We start from the raw sequence: 20,096 nt of genomic DNA, 5'->3' as shown, positions 1-20,096 counted from the left end.
GTGTTTGTTATCTACAAATTTTATATAGGGAGATGACTTGGGGAAATTTAAATTTACTGCTTAGTTCTAGAAGTTACTTTAACTTGTATTATTCCCTTTAATTTTTAGAATAGCTCTGTGAATCAGGAAATACATGAATATAATTTCAAATCTATTGAGAACAAAACTGAAGTACTTAGAGATTAATTTTTTGTAGGACTACACTGGCCTAGACCAGGCTACCAAGAACCCCATAATTATGCCATGAAATATCAGACCTCTAGTAAAATAATATAGAGCAGCATAATTCCAAATGTGCATATAGAGAACTCTTATTACTAATGAATATTATGAAATAAAATGTGTTTTCTAATGAAACATAGTATAAACAATTAGCCCATATTATTTAGCTTATGAGTGACTTTAAGTAAGTTATACCTTTCCAATTTAGTTAGCTCATATTAAAATATGGAGAAGAAATAAGTCTTTGGAAAATCATTGCATTAAATTAGATAAATATCTAAAGTACCCATCATGTGGTTAAAATATTTTATCTGTAATTTTATAATCATATATATAGTAGATTTCTCCACAGACTCAGAAAGAAAAATATTCTTCCATTCTCTGTCCATATTTGGATGGATGTGGCTAATCCTCCTGTCTGAGCTGATGGCAAGAATGAAACATAGATTTGGTTAATGAAAAATAAACATCCCCCTAGCCAGAGTGATTAATTCAGAGTAGCACATGACCTACCCATGTAATTGGATATTAACTGCAGGAATGTTGCCTGATATTAAATCAGAAAAATACTACACTTTTTAAAAACTTTTTTTTTTTCCTTCTATGAGAAAGAGAAAGAGAGCTTGCAAGAGACCCTTAACAAGGTCTTGACACACTGCTATTGGCCCCTCCCTGCACCTCAGGCATGCAGCCAGCCAGGATCATAGGTGAGCATGGTGTATTTAGGTCTACAAGAGACTAAACTCCAGAGATTCCTTTCTGGCTCCAGCATTGTACATAATTGGCCTGATGTCTGTGACTAGGGTAAGAATTATTGTTTCTTCAAGGTTCTCTCAAGTGGTAGAATATGTGGCTTCTTCTGGCTATCTTTGCCAGTTCATAGGAGAACCAGATTGAGACTGAAATCACCAAAGTAGAAAGGATAGCTGAAGGGGAAATAATAGTGTATTCTTGATGTCATTTTAATTATTGGATCAAGCTGGCTCTATAGACATTGATGCTTGCACTTACTTATTACGTGAGCCAATAAAGTTCATTCTAAGAAAACTGTTTGAGTTCTCCAATATTTACAATTATAATAGTCCTGCTTAATGCATTCCCTTCTATTCCCTAATTGTTTTTCTACCTCATTAACTCCCAGCTTTAATTTTCCCTGCGAATTCATTTTCCTAACTTGTTCTGAGTCCCTTCCTCCTTTCCTCATCTTGTGACTAGGCTTCCACATTCCTGAATGTCAATGCTTATCTCTACTTACATTGGTGCATGGATTTGTATTCCTCAACGTATGAATTGAGGCAGTTTTGATTTATTTGAGCACAGCTATTTTGAATTTGGAGGTGGAAGAAGAGAAGGAACCTCTTTTTTATTGTTCTAAATAGCATTACACTTAGCATTTGTATATTGGGTAGGTAGTTTTTTATGAGACAGACATTTTTGTTATAGAGCACTTGTACTCCCGAAGTGAGACAGAGAAACAGAAAGTGAGAAATCACTGTCCATGGGGAATGGTCAATACAATCCCTTCTCCTCCACTCTCTTCTCGGGGTCTTGGACACAATCAGTATAAATTTTAAGCCACTGGTTTGGACTTGAACTGTGGTTGACTATGTGGGAGTTCAGCGGTGTTACCATTATGCCATCTGCTGGTCCCAGGAAAATGAGTTCTAAAGAGAAAGTGGTGAAGAAACAGGGGCTCTCTTTTCTACCTGTGTCATATGAGGGAGGCCATTTTTCTGATATCTACGGCCAACACGAGAAACCGGGAAAAGTAACCTTATTTTCACTGAATTGTCCCATTATAAAAGCTCTAGTTTAATCTCCCTATCTTCTATGTCATTTCCATTATTTTCCATCTCATGACTTAGTCAAGTGACTAATTATTGCAGGAAAGTTTTTCTCCTTGGTAATCTTCATCAGTTTAGCTTAAAATGTCAATGATTCAATAAAACAATATGGTAGGAGGCAAAACAGTGAACTAGCTTTGTTATATGACTTCAAGAAAATTCCACTCCAACCAGATTGCCACCTCTAAATTCTTATTGGAAATTCTAGAACCATTACTGACCCTTCCTACCCAAGCTCTGCAATAACCATGCTAAACTCACTTCGATTTACAATTGTTCTTCTTTACACTTTTATACACAGTCTTATCTTAAATGGAAGCCAAAATTGCTTGTTATGTAATAATCATTATTATTTAAAATTGTGTTTTGAAATATCTATCCAATAGATATATTATTATTCCTTGAAAATGTTGAAAATGTGGAACTGCCACTTAGATATGCTATATGTGAAAAGAGTCTTTTCATTTGTCATACTACTGAAAATTATCATGAAGAAGAGTTAAGCTCAAGAAAAATGCACATGATATAAGACATGATAAAAGTAAATTTTATGGAAATATATATTTCACAGTTTTGTATATATGTAGCTGGAAGAAAGCATACCAAAATACTAAGTCTCGTGTTCTTGAACATTTAATTTTGTGGTATTTAACATTTTAACATCTTTTCATATTCTTTCATATTTTAGTCAATGTACCTCTTATTTCTGATTGTAAATATAAGAAAATATTTAAAAATTTTAAGTAGGGTACTGCCCTTGCACAAAGACTGGCTTCTTTTTACTCTTTCTCATGATTAGATGATCACTAAAGAGGCAAAAATATATAGATATTTGTTTTTCCCATCTTTTTCCAAAACCCAAGAAGGGGAAAGAACAATCAATGCAAAGTAAATTTGACTGATATTTTCTATTGCTTATGACAGACCAATTTATGCCATTTAATGTTCTGATTTTAACCAACAAACTTTACAGATATATTTTTTCTGATAACATGTACTGACGAAGTCCCAGTTTTGTCCAAGGAATTCTAGAGTCCATCAATCATTTAGATATTGACCAAGGTCAGTAGTACAAATAAAATGCACTGAAAAGCATGAACAGTATCACTTAAAAAAGAAAGATGAATACCTGGTAGATTGAAGGTATCTGGGAGAAATAACCAGTGCTTCTTTCTCTCTATCCAAAAAAATGTAAAGTTTCAATTTCTTGACTCCCTGAGTTTGTCTGTCTCCCCAAAGGCTCCGTCTTTGATTATTTTTCTCCAGTGGGCATTATCTATGGAAGAAAATAAAACTCAGACTCATAGATGATGTGTATATATATTTATCTTCTGCCTGAATTTGCCAACAGAAGGGAGTAGTACCTTGTAAGATATTTGAATTAGACTGGTATGTCACATTTGGCCCAAGGAGCCCCTTGTATCAGATTGTGACATCCTGGAAAATTTCCTTAGGAGAAAATTCTCAGCAACAAGTTTGCATCCTAAGGAATCAGTTACCTAATAAACCAGTTACTTCTATTATTTCTGAAGCAGGTTTATTCTTCACAATACATCGGAGATCTCCAGTGCTTGTCCAAAAGAATAAGCTCTTGTGGGCCACAAAAGGAGCTAATATTGAATAAGATAAGACAAGTAAAGTCACTGGTAAAAAGAGAGGGTCGCTTCTTTTTCTGCATGGTCTTAAGAACTCTCCAGATTTTCTTACTAAGATTTCTGTGTGTAAACCAAGTGTAATGTTTGTTTCTAGGAACACAGAAAAAGGTTTTTAGCTCTTTTTAGTAAGAGCTTTTATCTGAGTTTCTTGTTTAGTGCTGGAATTGATTCATCTAGCCCACACTGCATTCTCTGACCATCTGTAAGCCTATTTGGGGGCAGGGGAGGGGCTTCCTTGTCATTTTCTTACCCCTCTATCCTGACTGCTAATAAAGCCTGTATGTGAAAATGTACTGTGTTCTAGTAAATACAGAGGACCAAGAGTTCAATATAGCTCTGTGACCTATCAACTGTATAGTCCTTGCATGAGACATTTTACTGCCCTCAATAAGATGTGTCACCTGCATAATAAAATAATACCTATTTTATAAAATCATGAAGACTAATATGATATAGGTGGTAACTCTTTCCATAGAAAAGTGCATAACACCTGTAAACTTAATCTTTACTTGCAGGCATTTCCATTTATCTGTTTAATTATTATTATTATTATTATTATTATTATTATTATTATTTTGGAGAGGTTTTTGCTATAGGACAAAATCTTTCATCAGAAAGACAGAGAGAGACATAGAGATAGAAAGCATGAAATCACGACCCAGGGGAGATGGCCATGCCACAGTCTCTTCTTCTCCATTGTCTTCTCAGGATCTTGGGCATGCCTGACACATGCCCAGCATGAGTTTAAGCCATCAGGTCCAGGACTCGAACTGCAGTTGACTACATAGGAGTGCAGTGACATAGCCATTATGCCAACTGCCGGTCCCACATTTCCTTTTTAATCCCAAGGAAAAATTAGTAATTTGAAATGATGTTCATAGTGTTGTAGTGGTGATATGTAACAAACCTCAAAGAGGCCCTTATTAGAAGTTTCTAGTTCAAGTCCTGGGACCTCCTTGATTATTCTGGGCACACTCTTAATCTGAGACTGACTGAGGCTAGATTTAGATCAGGACATCATTACTCTGTTGGGGATACTCAAACCCTACACTCATAGTAGAATTAAAAACAAAAATACCTAAAAGAAAATGAATTTCACAGCTACCCAAGATACTTCCTTTGTTTGATAGTTATTTTTGTCTGTATTTCTTTTTAATGGTTTCATTTAGAAATTTTTACTTAAAAAGACAGAGGAACTTTCACAAACCAGAAGAGACTAAAGAAATAACATTTATATATAGCGTGTGGAATTCTGAAGAGGATTTAGCATGTAAAAAGACATTAGTAGAAAATTGCAAGGATTCAAATAAAGTTTGTTGTATAATAAATAATATACCAGTTAATTACTTAAGCTTGCTAATTGTACTGTGGCTATGTAAGGTGTTGCATAAGAAGTGAGATGAGATATATAAAGGAACTCTTAATACTTCTTTTGCTGTCTTTCTGAAAGTTTCAAATCAGTTTGAAGTAAGACATTTAAAAATAATGTATTCAAAATTTATGATTTTGATTTTCCATTTTCTTTCTGAAACACGTCTTTACAACTCTGCCTCAAAACTTCCTATTTAATTCTTAATGTAGGAATCTTACCTTCACCACACTTCACTGGTAGAATGTATTGTTGGGACTTCAGTTTCTAAAAAGAGATAAACTATAATTAGACATAGCATATTTATAGTTTTATAATATTCCGTTCTCAAGTATTTTACTGACTTCTTTATTTCTAGATAGTAAATTCTTTATGTTTGCACTTTTTCAATCTAGTTGAGATTTTAACTATTTTATTTTAAATTTTTTTCTTTCTTTCTCTTTCTTTCTTTATTTCTTTCTTTCTTTCTTTCTTTCTTTCTTTCTTTCTTTCTTTCTTTCTTTCTTTCTTTTCTTTTTTTGAGCTATTGTTATGCTCTGGGACCCAATGTTAAGAATCCCACCATTCTAATACTACCATTCTATTATTATGGTAGTATTAAGAGAACAGAACAAGGTAAGAAAAAAGAGGGTAACATCCCTCCTCGAATGTTCTGTTATTGATTTTTATAATAGTAAACACTGCAGGTGCACTCTGAACTCTGGGCCCAAAAAATTTCCAGAGAATGCATCAGTGTCTCTAGTAGCCAATTTAAGCCTGTTTTCTTTAAAGGGACTCTGTAATCCCAAAAGTGATTTAAAGTGGTATCTTTAAACTTTCTGGAAGAGTAGCTCTTAAAGCTTTAGAGACAATGTCTCAAAGACCTAATTATACCTAACTTATTAAGCATAGATTAATTTTAAAAATAAATTTTAAAATATCTGATGAAATAAACAACATGTACTTATCATAGAACATCTGGATAATTTAGAAAGATTAAATAAAGAAATTAAATTTATTCATAATTTAAGATAGAGTAATTACTAATATTTTGGTATCTTCACATGCATATTATGAATAATGGAAAAAACAGTTTACTCCTACTTTAGTCTCAACAGAGCACATCAACACCTCATTTCTGTGGCAGAAGCGGGATTTTCTCCCCACACAAAGCATTTTCAGATATTACCAAGGTATTCTATACTTTAACTTTTTCTGACCCTATCTACTTTGAATTGTCATCAGATCCCCAAGGTAAGGGCCCAGTTCCACTAGACTGCTCCATGAGTCAGATGCTAAATTTCAAGTCTGGGCCTCAAGTGCTCCTGTTAACTGACTCTTTGAGGTACTAACAGACTTTTTGAGTTTGATAATGTGCTAGAATGATTCACAGAACTCACAGTACCAGAGCATTTATGTTTATTTATGTCTGTTATAAATGAATTTAACACAGGAAGAGCCAGATGAAAGATAAATACAGGGCAAGGTATAGGGCTAGGGGAGAGGGCACATGTGCTTCTTCCACACTGTGCAAGTCTGTCCTGTTTCTCATAGCAGAAAGATCTGAGTCTAAATTTATAAAAACAGAGGTTTATTCAGCTCACTGTTTAAAGGTTCATGGTCAGTAGGCTACATCTTCTGAAGGTCTTCCCACTGGGGGATAATATGGAGGAGGCAAGTGCTTGAGCAGAATAGAGCATATTTCTGTCTGTTTCATTCTGGGCAGTATATAAAAAAACATAAGATGACCCTGAAAGATGGAAAGAAGAAAGAATATTAGCTAGGCTAATATAATTTTTCTTGAGGCTCAAGGAAGCACAGGGTTCTAGGTGTCAAGCATTTTGTTTTTTTATCTTCTCCATATCCCAGACTAAGTGCTAGGTAAGCCCATCTTGGAAACATCAATGGAAACAAACAAGAAAAAAACACTAAGAAAATCTTGATCTCTTTAGGCAGAGGAGTGCCTTATCAAGAAAGAAAATAATTTGGTAATAATTACCCATTTCCAGCCAAACAGAGGGGAGAACAGTATCCCTCCTGTCCCCCTGTATCAAGCAAAGATCAAAGAGCTTAAATCCACCCTTTCCAAACTATAATGGATAGTCATCTCCAGCAGACAGGATTTCAGGGGAGGCTTAGTGGAGAGTCAGGACTTTGATCAGCCCAATCATGTTCACTGAGTCTTGAAGGTCATGTTAGGAGCTCAGACTTTCACTTCATCTGGCATGAATGAAGCACTGACTCCCTTTCCTAATGAACAGGTTTGAGATGACTGCTAAAACACAAGATTCAGATATAAAATATCATTTAATTTTATCAAAATTAACCACAATACAAATGAATATATCTCTTCATAAAAAAAAAAACACAGGAAAACCTCAATTTTTGAAATAAAAAGGCAATTTGTAGTAGAAGAAGGCCACAAGCAAAAAAAGAAAAGTAATGAAGCTGTGAGAGAAACTCATGATAAAAAATGAACATTCTGTTCATGACATAGCTGCATTATGGTACAGATAACAGTTTTGATAAACTTTAGCCTCCGAAAATGGTTGAGGTTCTGTCTCCGTTGAATTAAAATGTAAGAAAACATGATCCTTATCTAATTAAGGTGATGAAACTAAAATTTCTAGATACACCGTGAAATAAAATTTTATTCATAATTCAAATAAAATACATCCATAGTTAAAGGAATAAATTATTTTAAGGAGCTGAAGATGCTTGAATCAGATTAGATGCCTGTGCTTAGATTTTTTTCACTTTCATGTTATATCTAGTTGACTACAGTATGAGGAAAAGAGGTAAAAGCAGTTGCAAAAGTTGTTATTATAAATCTTTATGCTCTTCCACAGTGGCAAATACACTGATTCATGTTAATACGATACAGGCTTAATGGTCCATGAACACCAATACCCCGGCATAATGATGGAAGACCCTCATTTTAACTATGTCTGAAATATACATGAAAAATATGAAGAAATGCACACATACATGTAGAAATTTATTGTTAAGTTATTGACTTTTGCAAATGTACAGGGTGAAAAGTCCAACTGTCTGCCATCTGCAAGCTGGAGACCTAGAAAAACTGGTGGTGTACTTCAAAGACCTGAGAGCCTGAGAGCCAATGGTGTAGATTGCAGTCCAGATCAGAGGGCCTGAGAATAAGGAGTCCGTCGGGCAAGAGAAGATTTTGTTGTCCCACCTCAGACAGTCAGGCATACCGAATGCAACTTCTCTTTGCCTTTTTGTATCTATTAAGTCCCTGGAGAGATTGGAGGATACCTACCCACATTAGAGAGGGCCATGTGCTTTACTTAGTTCACCAATTCAAATGTTAATCTCTTCTGGAAACTACCTTATAGACAAACCCAGATATAATGTTTAATCTGTTTTCAAGGTTTCCCCTGGCCCAATCAAGTTAACATGAAAAATTAATCATAAAATATAATATCATACAGTCTACAATAACAAACTTGTCATAATTTGCTTGTTTCTCATCACTATTAGAATTTGATTTTGGTAATTACATGGAAATGTCAAGTATAATGTAATACTTTAGTAAACAGATCCTTTATGAAATAGAGAATCTTTGTTTCTGTTGGCATTCTACAAAGTTATAGTAGTGTAGAATTAACGTGTGTTAAAAGAAGAAAACAGCCAATTTAACTGAGTGGAGTTTTAATTGAGCAAATCTTAACATGATTATCAGCAGTTGTCCCTGAACAATTTCTGGACAAGTCAGTGTAGCCTGGTGATCAACTTGATATTTTAAGTTCCAGAAAGGGAAAATGATGTAGAAAAATGGAAGTGAAGCAATGAGGAAGGGAAAGTTTGAGTTGGTTACATTCTGAAACTTGTCTGCATTAACGAGTGAAGCAATGAGGAAGGGAAACAGTTTGATTTGGTTACATTCTGAAACTTGTCTGCATTAACCCAGTTTAAAAGCAAGGATGCCCGTGATTGACTGAAGCCTAGCTTCTTTGATCGGCTTTAACCTAGCAAGAAGGAAAGAAAGAGAAAATATGATATTGCAGTTTGTTTATGGAAACCAAGCAGGGGTACAGAGGCTTTTTTGATGTTCTTTAACACTCAGGATATACTAGGCTTCTAAAAATAGATAATTTTCATGAGGTTCTTGTAGATTTCACATTTTTCTTAGAAGCAATCCAACAGTCACAGATTATTTGAGAGTGTGTTGCCAACATAATGTTCCATCAATTTTGATTGGTTTAGTGTTTTATTCTTACCAATCCAACAGTCACAGAAAGTTTACAATAAATATTTTTCCTTTCCCTTAGATTATTTGAGAGTGTGTTGCCAACATAATGTTCCATCAATTTTGATTGGTTTAGTGTTTTATTCTTACAAACAAGGGCATCCTCTTGATGACCTCAATATAACCATTCGAACTGAGAAATTAACCCTGATACATTACTCACATGTAGTCTTTAGACTATAAGCAATTTAGCCAATTGTTCATATAATACCTTTTGGAACAAAATGAGCCAATTCCAATCTTATGTTGCACTGGGTGATCATGTCTCTTTAATTTCTTTCAATCTGACATAATTTCATTATCCTTCACTTTCAAGATCTTGATAATTTTGAAACTTATAATTCACATACATTGTAAAATATTCCTCAATTTGGATTACTCTGATATTTCCTCATAACTAGATTTGAGTTATAATTCTTTTGCAGGGATACCACATAGATATTGTTGTATTCTTCTCTTTGCATTCTATCATGTGGCCTATGATTTTAACTTGAGCTATTAATAGTAAACTGTGAAAATTGAATGATGTTGATATCTGCCACTACAAAATTACTTTCCTCTTTGCACCCAATAAGGGTTAATATCTTGTCCATCATCAGCCTTTCAATTTATTCATTTATTTTCTCATGTCACTGTGGAGTCATGATTTTCTAATGAAATAGGTTCTAATTACTTAATATAACTACTTATTTTGCTGCTCAGATTGTCACTGATTTTGTCAGTGGGAACTCTTCAAAACTGCTTATGGATCCTTTTGAAATATCTCCCACATTTTTTAAGCACTTTTATTCTTGCCCAAAAAGGTAACAACAAGATATTCCAAGCCCATTTTGATACTTCCCTGCACAATTCCAAGTGCCTGCTCTGGTTCCTTTATGGGAGACTTGAATTTAGAAATCAAGATCTGCTGCTTGCTTTCCTTGGCAATGGCCCACTGTGCTGTGGAATGTGTATTTCTCAGGCCTCTTTGCCTCCCTTGGCACTGGCCTGTTTCATCTGTGAAACGAATCTGTATCTCCTTCAATAAACTTTGTGATGAGCTTGGAAATAAAAAAAATAAGAAATCAAGATCTAGTACTAGCTTATATGATAGTTATTGGCATGTCACTGATCTTAGGCCATCTTTCTGAATTGTATTACTATATATGTTTATACATATATGTATGCATGTACACACACATTTATATCTATGTTAATTTCCATACCTGTATCATTGCTATCATTTCCTTAATTATTTTTCTGTATGTAAACATATATACATACAAATATGCAATATATATTACATGTGTGTAATTCAACACCACAGGGTATATTCTAGTTTTCTTCCTTTCTATATTTGTAACTCTTTTTCCTTTTCTTTTTTAAAAGAATTATAGTTATTTAACTTTATTTATTTATTTATTTTAATTTGATCAGAGAAGGACAGAGTGAGCAAGAGAGAGAGAAAGTGAGAAAGTAAGCCACCAAGTTCGGGTCTTGAACTGTGGTTGGCCATGTGGGAGCCCAGCGCCCTTAACCACCATGCCACCTGCTGGGCCCAATTTGTAACTCTTTTTCTGAGAGTGACAAATATGATTCTTATCATACCCAATATGCTTGTTATGTGTTTGAGCCCTCATATGTAACCAGTTTCTCATTTATTTTGCTTTCTCTAAGAAGATTCACTCCTCACCTCACTGTCCTGACACTTCTATCCTACTCAACTTGCTTGAATTTTGACACTCTGGTCAAGGCCTTCCCCTTCAAAGATGCCCACAGCACCCTGATCTGGTTCTAACACACCTTAACCTTTCTCCCTTTCCCAGGTGTGTCCTTCTCACTCCATTTAGATCTTTATTCAGGGATTTGCTCTTGACCCCGCTCAGACTTGGACACTCATATTCTGAATCATTCCCCTATGGATGCTTTCCTCACATTTGGCCTCTGACAAGTCACTCTGGAGGCCCTGCCCCACTTCTTCCCATGGTGGGCTGATATTTCTATTTCCTGCTTGTGTTAAAACATTTGCCAGTCAGCCTTCCTTTGCAGATGTGACCAGGTGTTGGAATCCACACCCCTCCCTTGTATGTAAGTCCCTTTTATCTTGCTTGGGCTCTGACAACCTGAACTGAGTCTGTCATCCACACTGACATCTCCTTTATTCTGTCCAGACTTACACGCATCTTACTGGGCAGGACAACTAAGGATGACTTACTCAACACCATTGAGTTTCAAAAAGCTTTTGTTGGATGACCTTTGGAGAAGAGAGTATAGAAGCTCTTTCCACTGACCTCAGGTTATGATACTGTGCCAGGCAACTCAACTATAAATATCATACAAATATGTAGTACTTTACAAAAAAATAAAGAGCTTATTAATTGTTTCAAGGGGGGATGTCAAATGAAAGGAAAACATATAAAAGATAGTTATTGTTTTTGAAAGAGTGAAATTGTCAGTTTTCTTTTAAAATAATTTAGGGGTCAGCCAGGTTGCATGGTGGTTAAGGCAACTGGATCCCTGTGATTCAAGTTCTGGACCAGATGGCTTGAAAAACCACACTGGGAACTTGTGCCTACATGCCCTAAATCCCCAGAGGAGAAGGAATTGTGGCATGGTCATCCCTTCGGCGGGATGTCATTGATCTCAGGCCATCTTTCCCTCTGTCTCTCTCCAGTGAGCACAGGAGCCCAATAGCCAGAAAAAGAAAAAAGAAAGAAAGAAAACTTACAATTTATACAACTAATTTTTCTTCAATTGCTTTTCAGAGAAATATATATAGTGTGCTTTTTGTATTATCCAGCCCAAGTGATTTTTTCAATATATTCTAGTCAATCTTTGATTTTTAAAAAATTTTCTCCTACATTTAAAGACTGGCTGTTATTTTACAAAAAGCTTTCGGAATTGTAGTTTGGTGAATGAAATAATGCATACCTTCTAGTTTTCTAACCTCCTTCTATTAAACCAGATTCTAGGATCACATTTTGCTGTCCTTTAAATTTTTTAATTAATAAATTTATTCAATAGTTAATTACTGCCAACTCTTTTTATTAACTCGATGTTGGACTCATATAGAGAACGGTGAGTCATGGCTTGCCATTGGGAAGATGTTAGAAGCTAACAAATGATTATACTGTGATTATGAGTATAATAAGGAAATATTTCAGTAGAAGGGATATAAGTCAGGACAGCATGGATGAGGGAATAACAAATTCTGGGGGATTTTGGATGGCATTGCAGAAAATATGATAATTTACCTGTTTTTAAAAGATTCTTAGGATTGGGACCAGCAGCTGGCATAATGGCTATGTTGCTGGACTCCCATGTAGATGACCGCAGGTCGAGTCCCGGACACGGTGGCTTAAAACTCACACCAGGTACGTGTACATGCATGCCCAAGATCCTGAAAGGAATATGAAGGAGAAGGGATTGCAGTGTGGCCATTCTCCCTGCAGGGTGATTTCTCACTTTCTGTCTGTCTCTCTCTGTCTTTCTGGTGAGTGCACACACCCTATAGCAAAAACCTCTTAAAAAAAAAAAGATTCTTAGGATTCACACAAGGAGAAATGTAGATAAAAAATCATGTGCTATTTTTAGTAAGTGTAAAAGATAATTATACATTATAGTTGTGCAAAGCAGGTAGGTGAGATATGGGCAGAGAAAGAAAAAGGTGAAAATGTATAGCTGGAAATGGAGTTCTGAGACAGATCAAATTCTTGATTAAATAAAAGTAAAAATAGAGCAAATAAGCTAAAAATTTCAGACTAGTTTTCCAAAAATGAGGGCTGAAAATTTTGTTTTAATTGTTAAGTAGACATATGGCTGGATTTTCTTGGAAAGGCTTAATTATATCTATATTTCTTATTTCCGAAAGTTTATTCTTATGTCTTAGATAACTTGTTCCTGCATTTTTTTTTTTTTGAGAGGTTTTTGCTATAGGGCACGTGTGCTCGCCAGACAGACAGAGAGAGACAGAGAGACAGAAAGCAAGAAATCACCCCCCAGGGGGGATGGCCATGCCGCAATCCCTTCTCCTCCATTCTCCTCTCGGGATCTTGGGCACGCACATACATGCGCCCGGCGTGAGTCTTAAGCCACCGGGTTTGAGACGCGAACCACGGTCGACTACGTGGGAGTCCAGCGACATAGCCATTACGCTAACTGCTGGTCCCTTGTTCCTGCATTTTTGAGTTCACAATGCTTTTCATAAAGTGACATAGTCAGAATATTGATCTTAATATTTCTTTCTAACAGAGATTCTGTGACTTGACATGTAACTTTCATTTATTCTGTTTCATTCATATTTAAAACCTTTTCTTCAGATTTGTGAGCTTATTTGCACATAAGGTCAAGGGTGTCACTGTGTCATTGTTTTCTCAGGAACCAGTGTCTACTCATCAATTTTCGCATAGCTCCATGTACCTCCTTATTTCTCAGGCTGTAGATGATAGGATTGAGCATGGGGGTGACCACACCATAGAAAAGGGCGATTAGCTTGTCAAATGCAGAGTCTTTGGACTTTGGCTTCATGTACATGAAGAGAATTGTCCCATAAAAAACAATCACCACTGTCATGTGAGATGAACAGGTTGAAAAGGCCTTCTTTCTTCCTTCAGTTGAATTGATTTTTAGTACAGTAGAAAGGATGAAAATGTAGGAAATACAAATCAGCAGTAATGGAGAAAACAGAAATATTACATTGCCCAACATTATAATAATCTCATTCAAGGAAATATCTGTGCAGGCTAGCTTAACAAAGGCCAATATTTCACAAACAAAATGATTAATGACATTTTTTCCACAAAAGGGTAACCTTATTGCAAGAATAGTTTCTGTCAATGAATTGAGAAAGCCTAATCCCCAGGAGAGAGCTGCCATCTGAACACAAAGCACCTTGCTCATGATGATGGGGTATCTCAGAGGATTGCAGATGGCCACATAACGGTCATAGGCCATCACAGCTAGCAGCACACACTCTGTGGATCCCATAGTGTAAGAGACAGACATTTGAACAACACATCTACTGAAGGAGATGGTTTTTTTCTCAGATAGAAAGTGTATTAGCATTGAGGGGATAAAGGAGGATGTGTACCAAATGTCTATGAAGGAGAGATTACCAAGGAAGAAGTACATGGGTGTGTGGAGGCGGGAATCCTGGAGTGTTAGGATGATCAAGGTGCAGTTTCCTAGGAGGATTATCAGGTACATCACCAAGCACATAACAAAAAGGAATTTTTCAGCTCTTGGATACTCAGAAAGTCCCTGCAGAATGAACTCAATCTCTGTCCAATTGGTTCTTTCCATTTCACTTTTTTTATATCTGGAGTTTAACAAATATGTACAGTATTATCAAATAAGATGAGAGATACTCAGAGTAGATGGGGCAACAAATGTATCAGCTACTGAAGTGGTGATTCCACTTGTGACTTTCATTTCTTGGTTCCTTCTTTTACTTACAGAGCAGTGGACTGAAGACACATTATAATTACCTTGGTAGCTTATTAAAAATGCAGATTTCTGTATCCATTTTCTGAGACTGGAATGCATGAAGTCTGAGACAGGAAGAAATATTTGCATTTTTACCAAGCATCTACTATTCTTACACAGTTGAAAAACAGACCATCCTCTGGGACCAGCAGTTAGCGTAATGGCTATGTTGTTGGACTCCCATGTAGTTGACCGCGGTTTGCGTCCCGGACCAGGTAGCTTAAACCTCATGCTGGGCACGTGTGCGTGCATGCCCAAGATCCTGAGAGGAGAACGGGGGAAAAGGGGTTGCAGCATGGCCATTCCCCCTGGGGAGTGATTTCTCACTTTCTGTCTCTCTGTCTCTGTCTCTCTCTGTCTGGTGAGCGCATGCGCCCTATAGCAAAAACCTCTCCCTCCCCCCCAAAAAAGAAAAGATCATCCTTTGAAAAATTAATATCTTGGAGAGAGCATGCTTTAATCTGTTCAACAAATTTTTTTTTTTTGGGGGGTGGAGGTTTTTCCTGTAAGGCACGTGCACTTGCCAGGAAGACAGAGAGAGACAGAGAGACAGAGGGACAGAAAGCGAGAATTCACCCTCCAGGGGGGATGGCCACGCCACAATCCCTTCTCCTCCAATCTCCTCTCAGCATCTTGGGCACGTGTGCACATGTGCCTGGCGTGAGTTTAAGCCACCAGGTCCGGGACTTGATTCACAGTCAACTACATGGGAGTCCAGTGACATAGCCATTATGCTAACTGCTGGTCCCACAAATAATTATTTTTATTTGATTTAATACCATATCAATCATTACTGATATAATTGGTTTAAGGTTTTGTGGTTTACAAATATGCTCAGATTTTTTATTCATCTTATCGTCATTATAATTCTCTGAAGAAAATGAAGTCTAGAGAGAAATTTGCATAAAATTAAGTAAGTCAATAAACTGCTATGGGAACCTTTTTTTTTTTTTACTTTAAATTTGTTTCTAAACTACACTTTATTGTCCTTTTACAATTATTTAAGTTGTTTAAGCAGTAGGAATGTGACATCTTTAATTTTTTATCTTTTCTTTTTTTCATAATTCCCTTTAGGTAATTTTTTTTTTCTAGAGAGATTTTTTGATATAGGGTGCATAGGCTCTCCAGAGACAGAGAAAAATCACCACCCTGGGGGGAGGTCATGTCACAATCCCTTCTCTTCTATTCTTCTCTTGGGAGTTTGGGCACTCATGCATAGGTGCCTGGTGTGAGTTTAAGCTACAGAGTCTGGGACTTGAACCATGGTTGACCATGTGGGAGTCTAGCACCTTAACCACTATGCCACTGGGTGGCTCCAACCCCTTGGGTAATTTTAATGTATAACTGAAGAGGCTCACCCATTTCCAAACTTTAGGATTCATACAAATTACCTGGGGGAGCTTTGTAAAAGATTCTGATTCAGTGGGTCTGAGGTGGATTCCAAGATCTGCTTTATTAACATGTTCCTTGCTCTTTCTTCAGGACACCTGAGTAGAAAGGTCTTTTAGACTACATCTCTCCAGTCCCATTGGAGAGTACTGTTGGTGCTTCAGTTGTGTATCAGATAAAAATATGGAGAGTAGACAATGGTAAACTGAACACTCTGATGAAACACTCTGGAGTAAAGACTCCTGTGTAGTTTATTGCAATTAGTTTTATGTTCTTTAGATTTTTTGATATATAAGTAGTTAAAGAAACTACATAGAAGAAATTGCCTTTTATTTCTTCCCATATGAAATTGATTTTCCTTCTTCTTGAATTTTTAGTTACGAATAATGTTTTCCTGAAGAAGGAATTTTGATTCAGCTCAAGCACTTGAGTTGTGCACTGAAGAACATGGAGCAAATGACTTAAATTTGAAAAATTTTAAAGGATAGATATTTGTAGGTGAATGTCTTCTTAATAGTAAATAAATCATGAAGTCTCATTTTGAAATGCTATTCTTGTGGCATTCTGCCTAGTTTTAAAATATATTATTAGAATAAAATAAAATTGTCTAATAGATGAGTTTCTAAGTAGTGCTTTCAAACAGTGGCTGTGTTTCTGAAATAAGATTTGCCTTTTTTTTTTCCTGATAGTCATTTGCCAACAAATTGTTCTTTCTTTGAAAATTCCAGTTTACCATGGTCTAGTAATTTAATTGTTATGAAAGGATGTTTGCATTGCTATGGACTATAGATACAAGGACTATTATTTAATTTACACTGTACCCTATTTATAGGCAGACATCACAAAGAGGATGAGAAGGGTTGAGCCTCTCACATACATTCTTTGGTTTTAAGATTGGAATTTGATTGGCTATAGCTGCATATCAACCTACTCTGATCCTGCCTCTAAAATTCTAATAGAGGCTTTGAAGAAGCATGAGTTACTTGGGGGTCTGTGTTAAAGCTTCTGCAGAGAAAATATGAATCAGTAAAATGCCCTCTCTAAAAACATCTCTTAAAAGTTTATTTTGATTTGGAAATTAATTTCAGAAAACAATTATGGTATACATTTGGCATTCTAACAGCACTGAGATAATCATTGCAATAAAGGTTTCACTTGTGGCCCAGCTGTGATGGTATAGGCAATAGGGCACCACTGTGTGACACTGAGACATATGGAAATGCCTAGGTAGGCCTGCACAGAGTCAGTCGTAACATACCCGTCGTACCTGCAAATGCACCCATAATCCTGGCTGGCTAGAAGTCTTGGGGTGGATTACAGCATGGTAAGACCCTGCAATGGATCTGTCTCTCTCATGAGAGAAAGAAATATACTTAAAAAAAAAAAACAAAAAAAACAACCGTAGGGCCAGTCTCTCCAAAGTGAAACATGCAGTGTTTATCTTTGCCATCTCTGAAAGAGTATTAAGACAAGGTTTGAGGGAGTCTGATGGTCCTGCAACTGTAAAACACAATGCTCTGTGAGGTTGACCCATGGAAGGGTCAGGGTCATGTGGGGAGAACTCTCTTAGTGTGGTGGGTATACATGTGACCTCAGATATGGGGCTGGCTGAGACTGGAGTTGGATTGTGGTGGCAAGACCTTGTTGGGAGTGCTGTCTCTTTGTTTTTTTCTCTATCTCTCTCATTCAGGGAAGAAGTAGATATATTTTAAAAATGTCACTGGCAAAATTTATGAGAAATCACCTGTCTGTTTTGATGCTTCTGGAGACAAAAGGATAATTAACAGTAAGAAAAAATTATTTGCATTACTTTTTCAGTGCTAGTTCTCCTATCTCTTTTGATGCTTCCCATTGGAGACAAAAGGATAATTAACAGTAAGAAAAAATTATTTGCATTACTTTTTCAGTGCTAGTGTAATTATTAAAAAGCGATCACCAGATGCTCTGTTGAATAGTATGGAGCCTGAGTTTTTTCTTCATTTAAATTTACTTCCCTGAAACAAATTCTTAGAATCTATTTGGGAACAGGTAATGCAGATTAAGATGCTGGATGATTTCTAATAAATTATTTTCCATGGAACTCATAGTATAAGATAATTTCATTTTTTATCAGATTGCTGTCATTATTTGATATTGCCTTTTTAAAAAATGTATTCATGGGACCAGCAGTTAGCATAATGGCTATGTCACTGGACTCCCATGTAGTCGACGGTGGTTCGAGTCCAGGACCCAGTGGCTGAAACTCACGCCGGGCGCCTGTGCGTGCGTGCCCGAGATCCCGAGAGGAGAATGGAGGAGAAGGGATTACGGCATGGCCATCCCCTTGGGGGGTGATTTCTCGCTTTCTGTCTCTCTCTCTCTCTCTGTCTGGCGAGCGCACATGCCCTATAGCAAAAGCCTCTCTCTATATATCTATCTCTATCTCTATCTCTATCTATATAGTCATTTACTTTTTTCAAGAGAAAGAAATGTCCTACAACAGGATTTCCATGGCATGACCCACTTCTGATCTCAGCTCTCAGCCAGCCTGGATCTTGGGAATCAATGCCTGATTTTCTTAGGGAGGTTCCAGGCCATGAACCCAGACCTTTCTCATCTTGATCCAGTTGCATTACTACTGCACCACTGCCTGGCATCTGGATATTATCTTTTAAAACACCTTTTTGTTCTTGTTTAATGCTACTGGAATTATTAAACAATCATAGTATACTCATTTTATAGACTATTATGTCCCTATTAATAGGATTTTTTTGAGAGGTTTTTGCTATAGGGCGCGTGCGCTCGCCAGGCAGACAGAGAGAGATAGAGAGACAGAAAGCGAGAAATCACCCCCCGGGGGAATGGCCACACTGCAATCCCTTCTCCTTCATTCTCCTCTTGGGATCTTGAGCACACATGCACAGGCGCCCAGAGCGAATTTTAAGCCACCAGGTCTGGGACGCGAACCGTGGTAGACTACATGGGAGTCCAGTGACATAGCCATTACGCTAACTGCTGGTCCCATGTCCCTATTAATAGGGTTTTTATGAGAAATTTGAATTAACACAAAAGTGGTATCTAAATTGTGTTAAAATGATTCAGTAAAAAACAAAACACAGTACACAGCATTGTTTACAAATTCAAAACTTAAACCAAGATAATCTGGACAGAATGGAAAGGCTGAAAAGAAATAAACAAATACTAATGTTTATCTTAGAGAGCTTCTTTCTACTTTTTTGAATTATCTAAATTTTTAAAATAAATTTACATTAAGAAAAATATAATCAAAGAGAAAAAAAAACAACACTGAAGCAAATGTCTATAATTACCAGAAGGGTTAACTCAGAGTAAAAATGTTAAAACAAGGTTACAGTGATTATGTTCGGTATCTAGACCTTGCAATAAGGCCAAGTTGGATTGGTATCTCCCTTCTATTTACCCCTAGGAGCCCCCTATTTCTTTGTATTGGGGCTAGGGCATTCATTCATCCCTACCTTTTAAATCTTGCAGGTAACAGTTTTATTATTTTCAGAAGGTATACCAAGAATTCCTGACTTCATCATATGATCTCAAAAGAAAATGCAGACCATTGATACATAGAGCAGAACTATCATTCAAAGATGAAAGTTACATTTTTAAAAAGGCTCTGACCCTAACTGAATCCTGGCCATCCTCGAGTTCCTGTCTTCTAATCCCTGAACGTTTGAAAGAAATAACCACTCCATGTTTCAATGCTCTAGGGCTTAATCCCGATCCTGCTTTAGTGTTGTAATAGACATAAGTAAATTTTGTTAGCTTTTTATTGAAGCCAGAATCAAACTCTCTAACATTATAGAAGAACTTCAATCTTCCTATAAGTTCTTTGGTTTTGTTTTGCCTTATTGATTTAGGTACTAGAAAGTCTAACATTTAAAGTGCTAAGT

At 36.4% G+C, this 20,096-nt stretch overlaps 1 protein-coding gene across 1 annotated transcript; it reads right to left on the bottom strand.

Moving 5' to 3' along the window:
• Positions 1-13,683: 13,683 nt before the first annotated feature.
• LOC102501951 (olfactory receptor 13D1) lies at positions 13,684-14,622 on the bottom strand. Its single transcript, XM_006150619.1, has one exon. It carries the CDS (start codon positions 14,620-14,622, stop codon positions 13,684-13,686), a length of 939 nt encoding a protein of 312 aa, XP_006150681.1.
• Between the last annotated feature and the right edge of the window lie 5,474 nt (positions 14,623-20,096).

The sequence above is a fragment of the Tupaia chinensis genome, unplaced genomic scaffold, assembly GCF_000334495.1.
Source record: "Tupaia chinensis unplaced genomic scaffold, TupChi_1.0 Scaffold000291_1, whole genome shotgun sequence".
In the NCBI taxonomy this organism is placed as follows: domain Eukaryota; kingdom Metazoa; phylum Chordata; class Mammalia; order Scandentia; family Tupaiidae; genus Tupaia; species Tupaia belangeri.
The sequence above is the reverse complement of the archived record's forward strand: the minus strand, read 5'-3'. Positions and strand labels throughout refer to the sequence as shown.

Coding starts and splice junctions, on each gene's coding strand:
- LOC102501951 (XM_006150619.1), bottom strand. CDS start 14,622: ATGGAAAGAACCAATTGGACAGAGATTGAGTTCATTCTGCAGGGACTT.